This window comes from Nicotiana tabacum, chromosome 8 (genome assembly GCF_000715075.1).
Source record: "Nicotiana tabacum cultivar K326 chromosome 8, ASM71507v2, whole genome shotgun sequence".
In the NCBI taxonomy this organism is placed as follows: Eukaryota; Viridiplantae; Streptophyta; class Magnoliopsida; order Solanales; family Solanaceae; genus Nicotiana; species Nicotiana tabacum.
Genome location: NC_134087.1, coordinates 125,228,553 through 125,244,596, shown reverse-complemented (window position 1 = coordinate 125,244,596; position 16,044 = coordinate 125,228,553). Strand labels below are relative to the sequence as shown.

The 16,044-nt window shown below is 34.4% G+C and overlaps 2 protein-coding genes across 3 annotated transcripts; one reads left to right on the top strand and one right to left on the bottom strand.

Moving 5' to 3' along the window:
• Nucleotides 1–4,714: 4,714 nt before the first annotated feature.
• Nucleotides 4,715–12,630, top strand: LOC107795029 (diamine oxidase [copper-containing] 1, peroxisomal-like). The gene is made up of 12 exons (XM_016617592.2): nucleotides 4,715–5,037; nucleotides 5,876–5,985; nucleotides 6,122–6,427; nucleotides 7,233–7,345; nucleotides 7,438–7,768; nucleotides 7,855–8,070; nucleotides 8,149–8,385; nucleotides 8,888–9,073; nucleotides 9,182–9,322; nucleotides 10,195–10,463; nucleotides 10,654–10,735; nucleotides 12,278–12,630. Exons 1-12 carry the CDS (start codon nucleotides 4,842–4,844, stop codon nucleotides 12,413–12,415), a joined length of 2,325 nt encoding a protein of 774 aa, XP_016473078.1. The 5' UTR covers nucleotides 4,715–4,841; the 3' UTR covers nucleotides 12,416–12,630.
• A 1,107-nt stretch (nucleotides 12,631–13,737) lies between these two features.
• Nucleotides 13,738–15,177, bottom strand: LOC107795033 (uncharacterized). Of its 2 annotated transcripts, none has more exons than XM_016617595.2 (3): nucleotides 15,017–15,177; nucleotides 14,778–14,919; nucleotides 13,738–14,656 (listed from the first exon to the last, which is right to left on the bottom strand). In XM_016617595.2, exons 1-3 carry the CDS (start codon nucleotides 15,147–15,149, stop codon nucleotides 13,858–13,860), a joined length of 1,074 nt encoding a protein of 357 aa, XP_016473081.1. In that variant the 5' UTR covers nucleotides 15,150–15,177; the 3' UTR covers nucleotides 13,738–13,857. The 2 variants fall into 2 exon arrangements, with proteins under 2 accessions (XP_016473081.1, XP_016473082.1); XM_016617596.2 differs by having other exon boundaries at nucleotides 14,778–14,907.
• Between the last annotated feature and the right edge of the window lie 867 nt (nucleotides 15,178–16,044).

Below are 16,044 nucleotides of genomic sequence, written 5' to 3'. Positions count from 1 at the left end.
ATATGTGATTTAGCTCAATACCAATTAATAATCAAGAAGTATAAAGTATAAATGAAGAAAATGAGTGAATCAAACCAGTGTTACTTAAGCAATATCGACCTCGAGCCCAGTGACCTCGAGATGGGTTAAGAGTAGTAAGGTAAGAACAATAAAACAAGAACAGTAAAGCTAAAAGACAATTCTGATGAACAATGAGCGAAAAAAGTAAGAGAGTATATTCTTTGCCAATGATTAGATGATGGTTACAAATGATTGGGGTCTTCTTTATAAGATAGGGGAACCCTAAATAAGGTACATTTCTATTTATAGTAAGGAATCTTATTGGGACAACTGTCTAACCACCTAGTACGGATTAGTACTAACTCGTACAAATTTATTTCGGAATTTACGCCATGATCTTGGGGACTTGGCGGGAATCTTGCTCATTTTATTACAAACTCGTAATGGCATTATCTCGAGGCCGGTCACGTTCGGCCTCGATGTTCATCAGACACTTTGATCTTCGAAGCCTCCCATCGGGCTCGCTCCTGGTCTATTTCGATCTTGCTCTCGAAGTGATCCTCAAGCTCACGAAATCGGGTAGCCCGAATTACTACCGTATACAGTTTCTCCTTGACGCCTCACTCGATAATTAATAATTTCTTATTTTTCTAACACGTAAACATTTTGAAACATATCAAGCTCGTCAAAACAACTATTATTATATATAGGATTGAAAGTAGTATATTTTTGTGATTAATAGAAGTATTCAACTATATTTATATTTCAAGTTTAAATCAATGAATGTGTGTACATTTGCATCGAAATTATACACCAACAACAGGTTTATCATCTTCATGAAATTACTCGTTTTCAATATTTTATGTATGTTTCATATACGTCAAACTGAGGTCGAAAGTCAATTAATTTAGCTCCAATGTTCTAAACAATGAATTTGTGCAATTTCAAAATTAATAACTTTAATGTCATTCTTAATCACTAAAGTATAAGGGTCAAATTTCACTAGATCTTTTATCTTTTTCACCAAGACAAGATAATCCGCCTTTTACAAGAAAGATAAAAATATTATAGAATTCAAAGATCAAAAAAGTAAATAGAATAAAACAGCTGGCAATTAAATCTAGGTTCATCGTGTATACTTTTTTTTTTTTTACCAAAAAGCTTTCCCAAATTTCGTGTGATAATTTACTATATTTAACATGCTATGTATGTAATACACATGTATTTATTATCTAATGTAGTACTTTTCCAAATCTAATTTGAAATTTATACCCTTTCAATTAATGTGAGTTAATCCAATTAAATTACTTAACACTTTTATACTTCTTATTTTCCGTTTTTTTTTCTTCCTCATTTAGTTTGGGAAATTTATTTGTAATATTACTAACAAGAACCAGATTGCTTAGCTTTGGCGATAATATACGATAATTTTGGCCAATCCACCACCCAATTTATCATCCACCAAGATCTGTGGTAATGATTCCTAGTATATCACTAGTGTTAGAACACACGCGATGCGCGAATAATTTGACAAAATTATCTATTGTTTTAAGTGTTATTTACTTATCTTTTATTTTTTTAATTAGTTCATAGTATAAATATCCAAACATTAACTTTATCCCCCACTCTTCTTGTGTCCATAATATAATATTCCTTTTAATTGTAATTTTGAATCATCAAAACTATAAACATCAAAACTATAAAGAGATAACCTTTTTTATAAGAAAATCTACCAATATTTTTAATTATTATTATGTGTTATAGTTATTAACATTTATGACAGTATATATATATATTATGAAATTATGAGTTCTAGTTATTAACTTAAAATTTTCTATATAAGAATTTAATTAATATATATAATTTTACTCTATCACTTGGAATTTTAATAGGAATATTCCTTTAGACTTTTTATTTATTATGATTTCTGTTATGTCTATATCACAATATATGTATGATTTTTCTCATCATAATTTAATTATAAGTTTATATTTTTAATATTATCCATGAAATTTATATTTTATTCTTTTTTTTGTTCTTTGATTATCTAATTATATTATTCTTACTTACTATTATTAAATTGTCATATGAATATTTAGTAACTTACCAGTTTAATATAATACAATGAATATAGTTTTCTATTAATTACTACTGAAATTTAACTTAAATTTATCTTATATGACTATTTCTCTAAATTATTCATTGTTTAATTTTATTTATTAATTTTATTTTATCTTTTAAAGCAATTTAACGTATAAATTCTCTCACACTATAAACATCCCCGTCTTTCTATATTATTTTCCCCTATTATAAATTCTTATATAGTTATTTCATCTAATATTTAATCCAATAATAGGTATAAAAAAATATGCATATGCTCATACTTTACACTCAATCGAAATCTCAAGGCTTTATTTTTTTTTTATTTTTTTTTCATATTTGGAGTTTTCTTTTTAAATATAAAAGCTTGAATAAGATTTGATCTATTTATTTTTTTCATTCAAAAGTTTGGATAAGTTTTGAGTTGATTTGATTTAACAAAAGAAACATATAGAAGATATATGAAGACATACAGTGCAAGCATATACTTTAAGCTGGTTGTGCCACTATCTTCATGCTTGAACCTAATATATACAATGCAAAAAAAACCAACAAAATTAAGTGGTACTTTCATTATCTTATTGGCTCCAGAAAAAATAATATATTATCCGTGAGCATATGTTTGCAGAATCAAAGGAATAAGCAGAGATCATCTCCTTCTCTTTTATAGTATTGATCTTGTTGTTATTTTAATTGTATGATGCTGTCCTTTCTTGACTCTGCCAGTATAAAGCAGAAAAGATTTAGAAGAAAAACTTAAATGTCAATTTTATCAAGTAAAGCATCTGAATAAATTATGAAAACTTTGCATAGTGCAAGCAATGAACGTGTATATTTTTATAAACCAAAAAAGTTAACCTCTACCGTAGAGATATTTTAAAAATCCCCAAGCATTCTTGTACAGTAACTCTTGAATATGCATTTATGTTGTAAGTACATAACATGCTTCTCACCGCATAAACTCCAGAAAATAAATTGAGCAGTATAATATAAATACCTTCTCATCCTGCAGTATCATCTCCAATTAAAATGGATTATGTCTTTTTGCGATCTGGAACCATCCATAATCACACGACACGAACCTTTACATTTCATAGCATCTTTGTATCGGATATATCATTGATGAGGTTAGTTTTCGTATAATTTTTTTGAAGGAGTAATGGCTTCAACCTAGTTTTTTGTACATGATGTATACTTTAAAGGTTGAAGTTGTAATATATTATAGGATTATATTCCAATAATAATGTAGTATTTATAAAGTAGCAGACATTATTAGGGTTTAGAGTCTATCGTTAAGGGTGTCTTCAATCATTAATGACCTTTCCTTTGGCAGAAATTTTTTGAATAAATTCAAAGCTTGATTGTTTTTTATTTTGGAATGACTCTTGGTCACAATATTTTTTTTCCAAATATAATTATAATTCGTGATTATTGTATAATTATTCACTTTTCAAAAATATTTTTTAATCAGCTCTATCATGCATCCAGAATTTCCTCACTTTAAAGGAAATTATGCATATTTTGTGTCATATAATTTTATTCCTGTCAAGATATTACTTATATTCACAAAACTCCAAAACTCATGATTATTCTAATACTAAATTTAAGTTCTCCCTTTCTAAACCAAAACTGACTCCTTTGTTTCCTTACATATAACCCAATTATTATTAATGTAGCATTTAATGAGGATATCATATGGGTCATTACTTTTCTTTTAGTAAACCAAATAAATTATTATTTCCTTACATAATAACTCAAACGTGCATAATCTTAGAAACTAAATTCAAATGATATCTAGTCAAAGACAAATCCAATAACCATGTAAATTAAATTTGATCAAATTTAGTTTGTATTAATCCTTATTAAATTTGTCTCAAATCTATTTTGATTTTGTTAGAAGTGTCAAGTGGCATTTTCTTAATATGCCACTTGACTTAATCTCATGCTTCACTGTCCTCCTTTTAATATAATATAGATTTTTAGGTAATTAATTGGATATAGTAAATGCGTATTAAAATCTTTATAAGAAAATAGCCAATTTTCCATAATGAACATGATTCGATAAACTCGAAAAGAAGATAATTAAATGGCCAAGAGAATACAGAAGCTGTGCCTAACATGTGAAATGTAAAATGGGGGCTTAATCCAAAAGCTTCCCAAAAGATTTGATTCGAAGAGACAATCTAAAAACAACCATTAGGAGCATATACAATATACAAAAGGAATATAAATTGTTATTTGATATGCAGATTACAGTCTAACTTATACAAGATTCAACAACCACAACTACTGAAACTATCAATTTGGCCCTTCTAGTCACTACTAGTATTGTTTATCGACATATTGTTTTTGTTCTAATTTGTATAATATTTTTTCCTTCTCGATATTCAAATTATATGGAATTTTATAAAATATATTTTTTCATAATACAGACATGTGAAAAATTGCAATTTAATTTATTATAGTTTTTAAATATTTAAATTTTAATTTTAAACTATCAAATTAAATTAATTTAATTTAACTTGAAATATCAATTAAATTTAAAAGTGTCACATAAATTGCGGAATATTAAAAAAAAAATTGCCATTTTCAGCTCTCTTCTATATACCATCACGGGACATACGTCCAAACAACAGTCAACAACTATTAAGCTGAGTGAGTGGCGAAGCTGAATGTGTATACGTGATTGCTGTATATGTCAGTAGACTGTGATCACACTTGGCATTTTCATTCCGTTGGCAATGGCCGCAACTTTGCACAAGGTGACTCCTCCTCCTCCGACTACTACTGCTTCTTGCTGCCCTTCGGCTTCCGCTTCTGTCATCCGTCGTGAGTCCGCCGCAGCCTCCGTCGTGGAGGACGATCAGCAGAAACAAACGCCGGCGCTGACGTCATTGGTTAACTCTCAACCTCCTTCCTCCAATCCCTCCGGCAAAGGTATAAATGCCTTTCGACTATATAAAATTAAGTTTCTACCCTCTATTCAAACAATGTGTGTGTGTGTGTGTGTTTTAGCCGGCCGTCGGACTTCGGAGTATATGTATGTGTGCAATTGCACAAGTTGTTGTCTCTTTCTGTAATTTGGGCATCTGCATGTTTGATTTTCGTGTGCTTACCGAATATAAATGACAGCTTCGATGATTTTGTTCATCTGCACTGACAAATTATTTCTATATCCTCGTAATTTATATACCTGTAGTCTTAATTTTGGTATACATGGAGAAGGAAATTCTATTGAATAAGCTACAGTAGAATTACGGTCCTTAAACATTTGTTTAGTCTCAACAATCAGGGTTTACTTTTGGATGTTGCCAGTGTAGTTGCACAATTCCTGCACTTATATTTTTAGATCAAATAATATATTATTTAGATCACTACAATATATTTTACCCCTGCAATTATTAACGTAGAGTCTTGTCCTTAATTTGAATTGACGATCAATCAAATAGTTAACTAATTCCTAATTTCAAACTTGGTGATATCAAATCATTTGTATCTTTGTATATCCATTTCACTCTATACTCGTGTATTTTTCTCCAGAGGATTTATACTGTAATAGTTAAAACTATTTTTAGGTTGTATGTCAACCTACCATGTCCTTCCTTGTTTTGTGAAACTTAAGTAAATGAAATTCCTTTTGAAAAGAATAAGAAAAGATTTTTTTTCCTTTAAAAATTAAGAAAAGATAAAAACAAAGTGATACATTAATGGAGGGAGCTTGTTATTGGAGTAGTTGGTAAGATGTTCAGTGCTTGACGATTCCATGTTTATGCAGGGAAACAAATCATGCCAAGAGCTCATACATGCCATCCTTTGGACCCTTTATCTGCTGCTGAAATCTCTGTGGCTGTGGCGACCGTCAGAGCTGCCGGTGAAACACCCGAGGTTCTTAATCACTGTCTTTTTGTCATCCATTTTTGCGTTGAACAATTGAACAAGTATTAGTTGAACAACAGGACATCATTTGCTCTCAATTCCCCTAATTGTTTTCATTTATTTATTTTTTGCAAAAACATTTTAGGTCAGAGATGGCATGCGCTTTATTGAGGTGGTTCTACTGGAACCTGATAAAAGTGTCATTGCACTGGCTGATGCCTATTTCTTCCCACCTTTCCAATCTTCGTTGATGTCCAGAAGGAAAGGAGGGCTTCCCATTCCTACTAAGCTTCCTCCAAGGCGAGCTAGACTTATTGTATATAATAAGAAAACAAATGAGACAAGCATATGGATTGTTGAGCTAGCTGAAGTACATGCTGCTGCTCGAGGTGGACATCACAAGGGAAAAGTGATTTCATCCTATGTTGTTCCAGATGTTCAGCCACCTATAGTAAGCAATTTCTCGTCTTTAGAACTTTAAGAGTTTAGAAGTACATGAACAACAGATGCAATTGGGTTATCAAAGAACTGAACTGAGAACACCAAGTAAGAGCAACCCAAAGTTCTTATTACGTTTTAAACCAAATGCTTTCACACTTCACTCTAATAATTGCTCATGAATAATGAATTTTAACTATATTTTCTGAAACATTACCGATTTCATTTATTGGTATACTTTAGAACGTTCACTTGGCTAGATCAACCGATTAATTAAGTTATGAACATTTTTGAAGTTGTGAATACCTCCGTCCTAATGGAACATTTAATTAATTTTCCTAGCAGTAAGTTGGTTGTTCTTTTGTTTCTATCAACTGGTCTTGTACAACTGGTGCTCTAGAGATTCTAAACACTCTATGAAAGAAAAGAGTCGGAAGAATTTGCATTTTTCTTGTACGAGCATACGGTCTTGGGGCAACAAGGAGAAAGGACACAAGCCAAATTGGACATCCATTCTGATTCGACAAGCCGATTAAGTGTTTTTCGTGCTATATATACTTTTGCTTACTTATATTGCTCTCTTCTTGATGAACTGTGTTTTCTTTCCCATCATATGGAAAGTAGAGCATACTTATACACCATAGTCAGAAGTAATTTTTGCATATATAGTCTGTCTCAACTCTCAAGTCAACCCAAAAAATGTTAAAGTTTGCAACTTTTAAGTTTTTTGGCTTAAGTGAGTTGTGGTATAGGTCAGCTCTTTAAATTTCAATAATTCTCAAATTTTACATATCATCTTAACTTTGTACTGATTGTAGGATGCACAAGAGTATGCAGACTGTGAAGCTGTAGTTAAAAATTATCCTCCTTTTAGGGAAGCAATGAAGAGAAGGGGTATTGATGACATGGATCTTGTGATGGTGGACCCCTGGTTAGTTAAATACCCTTGATTTTTCTTTCTTCTCCTTTAAGAACCGATTTCTTATTTCATTGCATTTCGACCTGAAAATGCTTTCCGCACAGGTGCGTTGGTTTTCACAGTGAGGCTGATGCTCCTAGCCGCAGGCTTGCCAAACCGCTAGTATTCTGCAGATCAGAGAGTGACTGCCCAATGGAAAATGGATATGCAAGACCGGTTGAAGGAATTTATGTACTTGTTGATGTGCAAAAAATGCAGGTGATAGAGTTTGAAGACCGCAAACTTGTACCTTTACCTCCAGCTGATCCACTGAGGAATTACACTGCTGGTGAGACAAGAGGAGGGGTCGATCGAAGTGATGTGAAACCCCTCCAGATTATTCAGCCAGAGGGTCCAAGCTTTCGAGTCAATGGGAACTATGTGGAGTGGCAAAAGGTAAATTCTTTTTTCCAGTCTGATATGCAATGAAGGATTATTTGCTTATACATCTAACATGTCATTCTTTCACTTTGTTTTGACAGTGGAACTTCCGAGTAGGTTTCACCCCTAGGGAGGGTTTGGTTATACACTCTGTGGCATATATTGACGGTAGTAGGGGTCGGAGACCCATAGCCCATAGATTGAGTTTTGTGGAGATGGTTGTCCCCTATGGGGATCCAAATGACCCACATTACAGAAAGAACGCTTTTGATGCAGGAGAAGATGGGCTCGGAAAGAATGCTCATTCACTTAAGAGGGTAACTGACATTTCTATGGTTCAATTATGGATGACTTTTGGGAATGTAAGTGCTAATCTAACAAAATCACCCTTGCAGGGATGCGATTGTTTAGGATACATAAAGTACTTTGATGCCAATTTTGCAAATTTTACCGGAGGAGTAGAAACCACTGAAAATTGTGTATGTTTGCATGAAGAAGATCACGGGATGCTCTGGAAGCATCAAGATTGGAGAACTGGCCTTGCAGAAGTTAGACGGTCTAGACGACTTACAGTTTCTTTTATTTGCACTGTGGCCAATTATGAATATGGATTCTACTGGCACTTTTACCAGGCAAGAATAAGAAAATCATTATCAGGAAATCCTGTGTTTGCATGTTCTAAAAAAATTAGGTAACAATGAAGTTTTATTACAAGTTCACATTTTATTTAGAACACTTGAGGGAAAAGAAAGCAAGCAGAAGCAAGATAAAGAATTTCTTGTAACTTCGGTCGTGTTTATGAATAATGTTTTCTGAGAGACAAACTCATTCCTGGGGAGAAAAAACCCTCATTCTTGGCCAAATGCTTGAAACAAAACCAATGTTATCATTCTGTTATAATTGAGTTGATACCAATAATAGCTCTACTACTTGCTTATGCCTTTTTTTTTTTTTTTGTGGGCGAGGGGGGATTTGCTAAGCCAAAGACAAGTGAATATCAGAAGTTTACATCTATCCCCAAGAAAAAAATTCAGAATTTATGCTCATTTATTTTGTATAAATGTCTTTACTGATTGTAAGTACGTTTAGCTCCACTTACCATTTTGAAATGATCTGTAAATTTTGTGGTTGCAGGATGGGAAAATTGAAGCAGAAATCAAACTCACAGGAATTCTCAGTTTGGGAGCACTGCCTCCCGGAGAGTCTCGTAAATATGGCACCACAATAGCACCGGGATTGTATGCACCTGTTCATCAACACTTCTTTGTTGCTCGTATGAATATGGCAGTTGATTGTAAACCAGGAGAAGCACACAATCAGGTATTTAGTGGAACAAGTTACCATGTCCACCCGGAAGTTAAAGTAATTTCATACCTTCAGTTTCCCAGTTCTTAACTTTCTAATCTGAGTTGTTAGTCCTTTGTCTAGGTTGTTGAAGTTAATGTTAGAGTTGAAGAACCTGGGAAAGAAAATGTTCACAACAATGCATTCTATGCTAAGGAAACAGTGCTTACGTCTGAATTGCAAGCAATGCGTGACTGTGATACTTTATCTGCTCGTCATTGGATTGTAAGAAGCCTTACTTGACTGTATCCTCCTTTCTTTTTACAGGACTGTTCTTCAGGTTACTTCCCTAGCACAGTATCTGCTGAGATATGTACTCAATAGTAGACTGTGGTCCTTAAACATGGCCACTGATTTTTGAGGGAGCTAAATGCAATGTGTAGAACCTCCACCTTAATGCTAGTCTTGTCATATGAGAATTGTTTCTCCAAAAAAATGATTTTAAGAACTTTCTGTGACTTGTATGGTTTTGGCATAAGAGTATATTATGTTTCATTCTTCTGAAAATCACGAACTTTTGTTGAGTTTTGCTCTCTTTGGCTAGAGATGTGTTTGGTAACGAAAACAACAAACCCAGTTTAGTCCCACAAGTGGGGTTTAGGGAGGGTAGAGTGTATGCAGATCTTGCCCCCTACCTTGTGAAGGTAGAGAAGTTGTTCCCGATGGACCCTTCGCTCAAGGAAAGATAGAAAAAGAAACAATAGCATCAAGCAGTAACAACAACACGATGATAGATTAACCGAAGCGAAAGAAACAAGAATAGGGATAAGAATAAGAAATAGAAACAACAGGTAGTAAAAGAAAACTAAGCATAAGGAAATACAAGAGCAATACTAATACTACTGCTATGGAAAAGAAATACGCTCAACTACCTGCTAACCTTCCACCGTAAGATTGTTGATGAAAATTTCAATTGCAAATTCATTTAGATAGGGCGGTTGAACTTTATTGTTTCAGCATGTGGTATTGTGGAGTCAATTTTTAGATTCCAAAATCTGCTAACTCAAAAACCAAGGAGAAGTGGAAGAAATTGAATACTCGCATCCCCAACCTAGTAACAGAGCCATCGATGTGACTGCGAACATCTGATTTTGCAGGTTAGGAACACAAGAACATCCAATAGAACAGGACAGCTAACAGGGTACAAGCTGGTACCTGGCCCTAACTGTTTGCCATTGGCTGGTCCTAAGGCTAAGTTTTTGAGAAGAGCTGCATTTTTGAAGCACAATCTATGGGTTACAAAATATGCACCCGGAGAAGATTTTCCCGGGGGAGAGTTCCCTAATCAAAATCCACGTGTTGGTGAGGGATTAGCTTCTTGGGTTAAGCAAGATCGTTCTCTGGAAGAAAGTGATGTTGTTCTCTGGTTCGTTTCCGACAACTGTCAAATTATGTTATAACATTGGAGTTGCAGGTTTCAGATTGTTTTACCTCACACACAAACTTAACTTTCATAAAGAGCTAGATGTAAAACTTCTAATTCCTTGGAAACCCTTATATACATGTTTGAGAAGTTCCCTATTCCTTGAAATTCTGATCTACACAGATTATTGCAGGTATGTTTTTGGAATCACACATGTTCCTCGGTTGGAGGACTGGCCTGTTATGCCAGTTGAACATATCGGTTTTATGCTTCAGGTATTCTGGAATATGGATGTTTTGTGTTTATTTTGTATGTACTGGTGTTTTTCTCCTTATCTTTGTCATCATCTAACTTCTCGTTATCTATTGTGTTACCATTTACTTGGTACTAAAGAGCTGATTATGTATTGTATCAATTTTTTGCAATAACTCAACTCATTCATACATTCGCTATGTGTATGTTACAATAACTAGCCAAACATAAACATAGAGTGTAGCATTGGAAGTATTGGCAGTGGAGTAGAAAGGATCGTGAATATCCACAGAGAACTTGTAAAATCAAAGCAATTGGGAGCTGGTAGTAGAAATGAGAAGGTTCTTTTTCAAGTTGTTATCTTGACATTAACCTATTCAATAGTCCGTTGGATTTGCTTGTTGCTTTACTTTTACTGTTCCTTAAGCTGAGGGTCTATTGGAAACAACCTCTCTGCCTTTATAGGGTAGGGGTAAGGCTGCGTACACACTACCCTCCCCAGACTGCACGTATGGGATTAAGCTGGGTTTTTTGTTGTTGTAATAGTCTGTTGGATGTTTTACTCTGTTGAACAAGGAAGAGGGTTTTTGGGGAGAGGGAGAGTACGGAAGTTGTTAATAAACTGCAATGGCTGGAAAATGTACCTCAGCATTTTTTTTTTGTATCAGTCCTAATAGGCCAAGACCTTAAGTCTGGATCAGGTTAACCACAGTAAATTTAGTGATAAAACTCTCCATCCTTTTTAATTACTGAAATCTTGTAATCTTTTTTCGAAATTGCTGGCTAAACTAGAGAATTATATCCCTTCCTCAGAACCTGTTTAAGTTTATTGCCCAAGTTTAGCAATGACTTTATCCAACTCCAAAAACCTGCTGTATAATATTCATTGTGAAAACTGTTAAGATTCATGGAAAACTTAACTCCACGTATGTAAAATTTTGCATAGCCGGTCTTCAATCCGGATAAAGAAGAGGGTTGTGATATCTTGATGGCTAAACCAATAAGTTCCCTAACTAATTTGGTATTAACATAGTTGATTCATTGATCGATATAACATGGAAATTCGGTTGAAAAGGGATTAGTTCTATACTCATAAGTAGAGTTGGCAAAATGGTTAAAAGAAAACAGTTATCCACCCATATTATCCATCAAAAAATGAGTTGAATAATGAACTTTTTAAAAACGGGTCAAATATGGATAAGACCCATATTATCCAATTAGAAAATGAATAACCAACGGGTTTAACTTTTACATTTATAAAGCCTCAAATTGGAGGTTCCTCAAGTTAGAAAGACTAGGAATTCTCTCAAAAGTAATCATATTCAAGAAGCCATGGATAATATGGATATTTATATTATTCGCCGGTTAACCAGTGTTTTATCCGTATTAAATATGTGTCGGGTCGGATAATTTATCTATTTTTTGCATTACCCGTTTTCAGCTCGCCCATATCCGACCCGACCTGCCTGCCACCCCTACTCATAAGTCATAATAGAAGGTGGATGGTTCTGTTTGTCCATAACCTGTTCAGTTTAAAGAATGATTATTTCTGCTTGTTGGTGCAGCCACATGGATTCTTTAACTGCTCTCCCGCTGTAGATGTACCTCCTCCTCGGGGATGTGACATGGAAATCAAAGACAGTGATGGTTCAGAAAATGGTGTAGCAAAGCCCACTCCCAGTAATTTGATGGCCAAGCTTTGAAAGGTTTCTGATTCAGAAAATAGACCTCTCGTATTATCTGCACAGACACACGACAGGCAAACTTCCATCTTTTGTTTCTTTCGGTACAGTCCTGAATTAGTTGGTGCTACTACATGGATGTTGCTATATTTTAGATAACGTGTTTAAGCAAAGCATGTCCTGTTTTCTATTGACCTTGAACATCGTTATATAGAAAATCTAATAACCTTCACTCTCTTTGTATTTTTATTTGTATGGTATAACCTCTTTCACAGGTCCATCTTAAACTTGAATATTTGAAAAAGATTATCAAATACCACTATTTGCATCGGAACAAAGAGAACAGCTTTATCATGCTCTACTTGATGCCAGATCCGATTACAATTAGACTTACCCCACTAAGTCTAGCAACAACTTGATGTGTGCTCCAATTGAAGCACACACAATTAAGTTTTTGATCTTGATTGTTAAGCATGTGAACATGCAACAGACAAAGAAATTCACATGAATCATACATATGTGAATTTTCAATTGGAATAGTGGAAATAATAACTCCAAGCACCTATAACCATTAAGATAATGATTATAAGTTCCTCTTTTGTATATTCTGTCTCTCTTCTTTCATGGTACAAAGACCATTATTTGCTCCTTGTTTGCATCAGAGTTCTAAAATTCATGCAAAATATCAATTTAAAACCTTCTCTGACAATTAATCCATAGTACTATAAATAAGACTCATCTCTTCAAACTCTAGAAGTTTTGGGTTCAATTCTTGCTAATAGTAGGAAGGTTATACATGTATTTGTAACTGATTGTACATTGCAGGTAATTTCCATCGTAGTTGTTCATAATTATTCATTAATTGATTGACTGATTACTCACACTTCAACTTGATTCGCTGTGTGGTGATACTACTCCTACCCCCTCCCCTCCTCCCCCTGAAAGAAAGGAAAGAAACTTGGAGTCTTGGACGTACGAATTAAAATGCACAACAAAACTCTTTCCATATGTGTTGTTAATACACTTCATACAATTCAAAAGAGGGGTTGAATTATGGGTGTTTTAACTTTGTTATATGCGAACTATCTGAACTTGAAATATATTTCAAGAGCCAAGTAGCTCGTCTTTTGTGTCATCTAGTCTTAGATTTAGTCTAATGACACCTTAGTTAAAAAGAAGGATAGTTAAGGACAGTATGTCCTGTTTGACAGCATGGAGTACATTTTACCAGATAAACATACTAACCACTAAAAGATGTAAAAAAAAGCTATTATTCTTCTAAACTCTTGAGATAATACGATAGTAAAGAATTGAAATTTGACCAGAACTTTTCAAAGAAGTAGAAAAGAAAAAGGGAGAAGAGAAGATTCTCACCTCAAAGTCCTCTTGAGTTCAGTTTTGTATAATTGTACGGATATAAGAAGTAGATTCGAAAAATAAAAAGAGAAGATCGAGTTTACATCTTAGATATGGTGGAAGACAAGATTTTCTCCACATGTATCTTCCGATAAGGAACTTAATGGGTTATTACTGAAATCTTCTTCATTCTTGATCCCACTGTAAGGATACTGAAACAGAGAATCTATTTTGTTCTCAGAATCCCATGACAGGTCTTGAGGATTTCCCAACATGTCATTCATCTGAATTTCAGCAGCATTATGATTGTTATTCATAGTTGAACTATTGCTTGAGCTCTCTTTGGCTTCACTTGTATATAATAAACTCATTCTTGAACTTGAGCTGTCGGAAAATTCAGTTTCTGTCATGTGTCCATGTTCAAAATTTGTTAAACTTGGCATTGAGCAAAAGCCAAAATTTGGATTTCCCTCAATTTGGTTCTGATGATCATAAGGTCTCAGATTTTGCTGGGATTGACCTAACAGTTCTGAATTGTACTCACTTGGATCCACATTTGCTTGGAATTCAAACAGAAACAGAGGATCAAACACTTGTTTGCTCACAAGTTGGTTTCTTGAAGCTTCTGTTAATTGTCTATTTGCTTCACAGTCGACACTTGTTTCACTAAGGTGAAAAGGTTGCTCCATGTTAGCTGAAATTGACATACTCGGGAGCTGTGGTATCAGCAACATTGAGGCCTTATCTGTACAGTCTGTCTCATTTCTTACTTGATTTTCACTTAGTGGCTGGTGGGTGTTTGGATCAATCCCTTGCTTTATTAGCTTCTTCTTTAGATATGAATTCCAGAAATTCTTTATCTCATTATCTGTTCTCCCTGGTAATTGTGCTGCAATCTGTGCCCATCTGGAATTTACAAAGAAGACAAAAAAGAAATTTGAATACACAAAAGGGAGTACAAATATAAAAAAGAAACAGCAAAACACTCGAGCTCTAATTCTTTTTGAGTTTAAATAACATGAAAGACCTGTTTCCAAGAACTTCATGGAGATTAAGGATGATATCCTCTTCTTCCTGTGAGAACATTCCTCTTTTAAGATTAGGCCTCAAGTAGTTTATCCATCTCAACCTGCAACTCTTTCCACATCTTTGCAGACCTGCAAGAATTTCTCCACACAGAAAAGTTTCTTTTCACTTCCGTTCTATGCCAAGAAGAGGAAAAGGAAAATTCAACAGTTTAGAGGAATGAAATGGAAAATATAATACCAGCCAGCTTAGGGACTGAACTCCAGCAGCCAACGCCAAATTTGGTTATATAATTGTACAATTTTTCATCTTCTTCTGGTGACCACAATCCTTTCCTTAGCTTCTCCTTAACAAAAACAGAATGGCGTCCCATTGACTATGCAGCCTAAGGTTTTCCACAAGTTTTAGCTCTGATACCAGTTGTTGGGAATAAACCCCTTACCAAAATAATATTCACGGTAATAAAGCGGAATAATAATGTAGCACCGAGATACGGTAATTAACAAGAATAAAAGAGTAACAATGACACCAAGATTTTTACGTGGAAAACCCTTCTGAATAAGGGAAAAAAAACCACGACCCCGAGAGGAGCAACTGATATCACTATAGTAAGGAATTTTACACTTTGTAGGTCGGAGGTAAATACTCCAAAGACCACTACAACACTCAAAAGAAATAACCCTCTTTTGATATTCCCACCTCACTACAATATCGCTCACTCTCTATTTTCCTCACAGACTATTTTCTTATACCTTGTCTGTGAAACCTCACTCTTTCTTTCTCTCTTTGTTGGTGTGAAGAAATGAGAGTTGAAGCTCTCCTTTTATAGCCAAAGCTTCACCCTCTAAAGCCTACAATATTTGACAATTTACACACATTTTTCACAATTCAACAAAGTTGGCTACCAAACCAAAGAAATTCAACAAGGTTGGCTACCAACCAAACCAAGTCAACAAGGTTGGCTACCAAACCAAAGAAAACTCTTATTAGGCACATGCCTAATACTTCTTCAATGAGATGGACATCATCAATCTCCCCCTCCAGTCTCATTCATCCAGAGGAGGTAGCACTGTCTTCTAGTTTGAATGCATGCCGACAAGTTCTTTGCATAGCTCGAACTTGTTCCTTGGTACCACCTTGGTCAGCATATCTGCGGGATTCTCACTTGTAGAAATCTTCAAGACTTTTAGAGATTCATCATCTACCATTTCTCGAATCCAATGATATCTCACATCAATGTGTTTGGTCCTTGCATGGTACATAGAGTT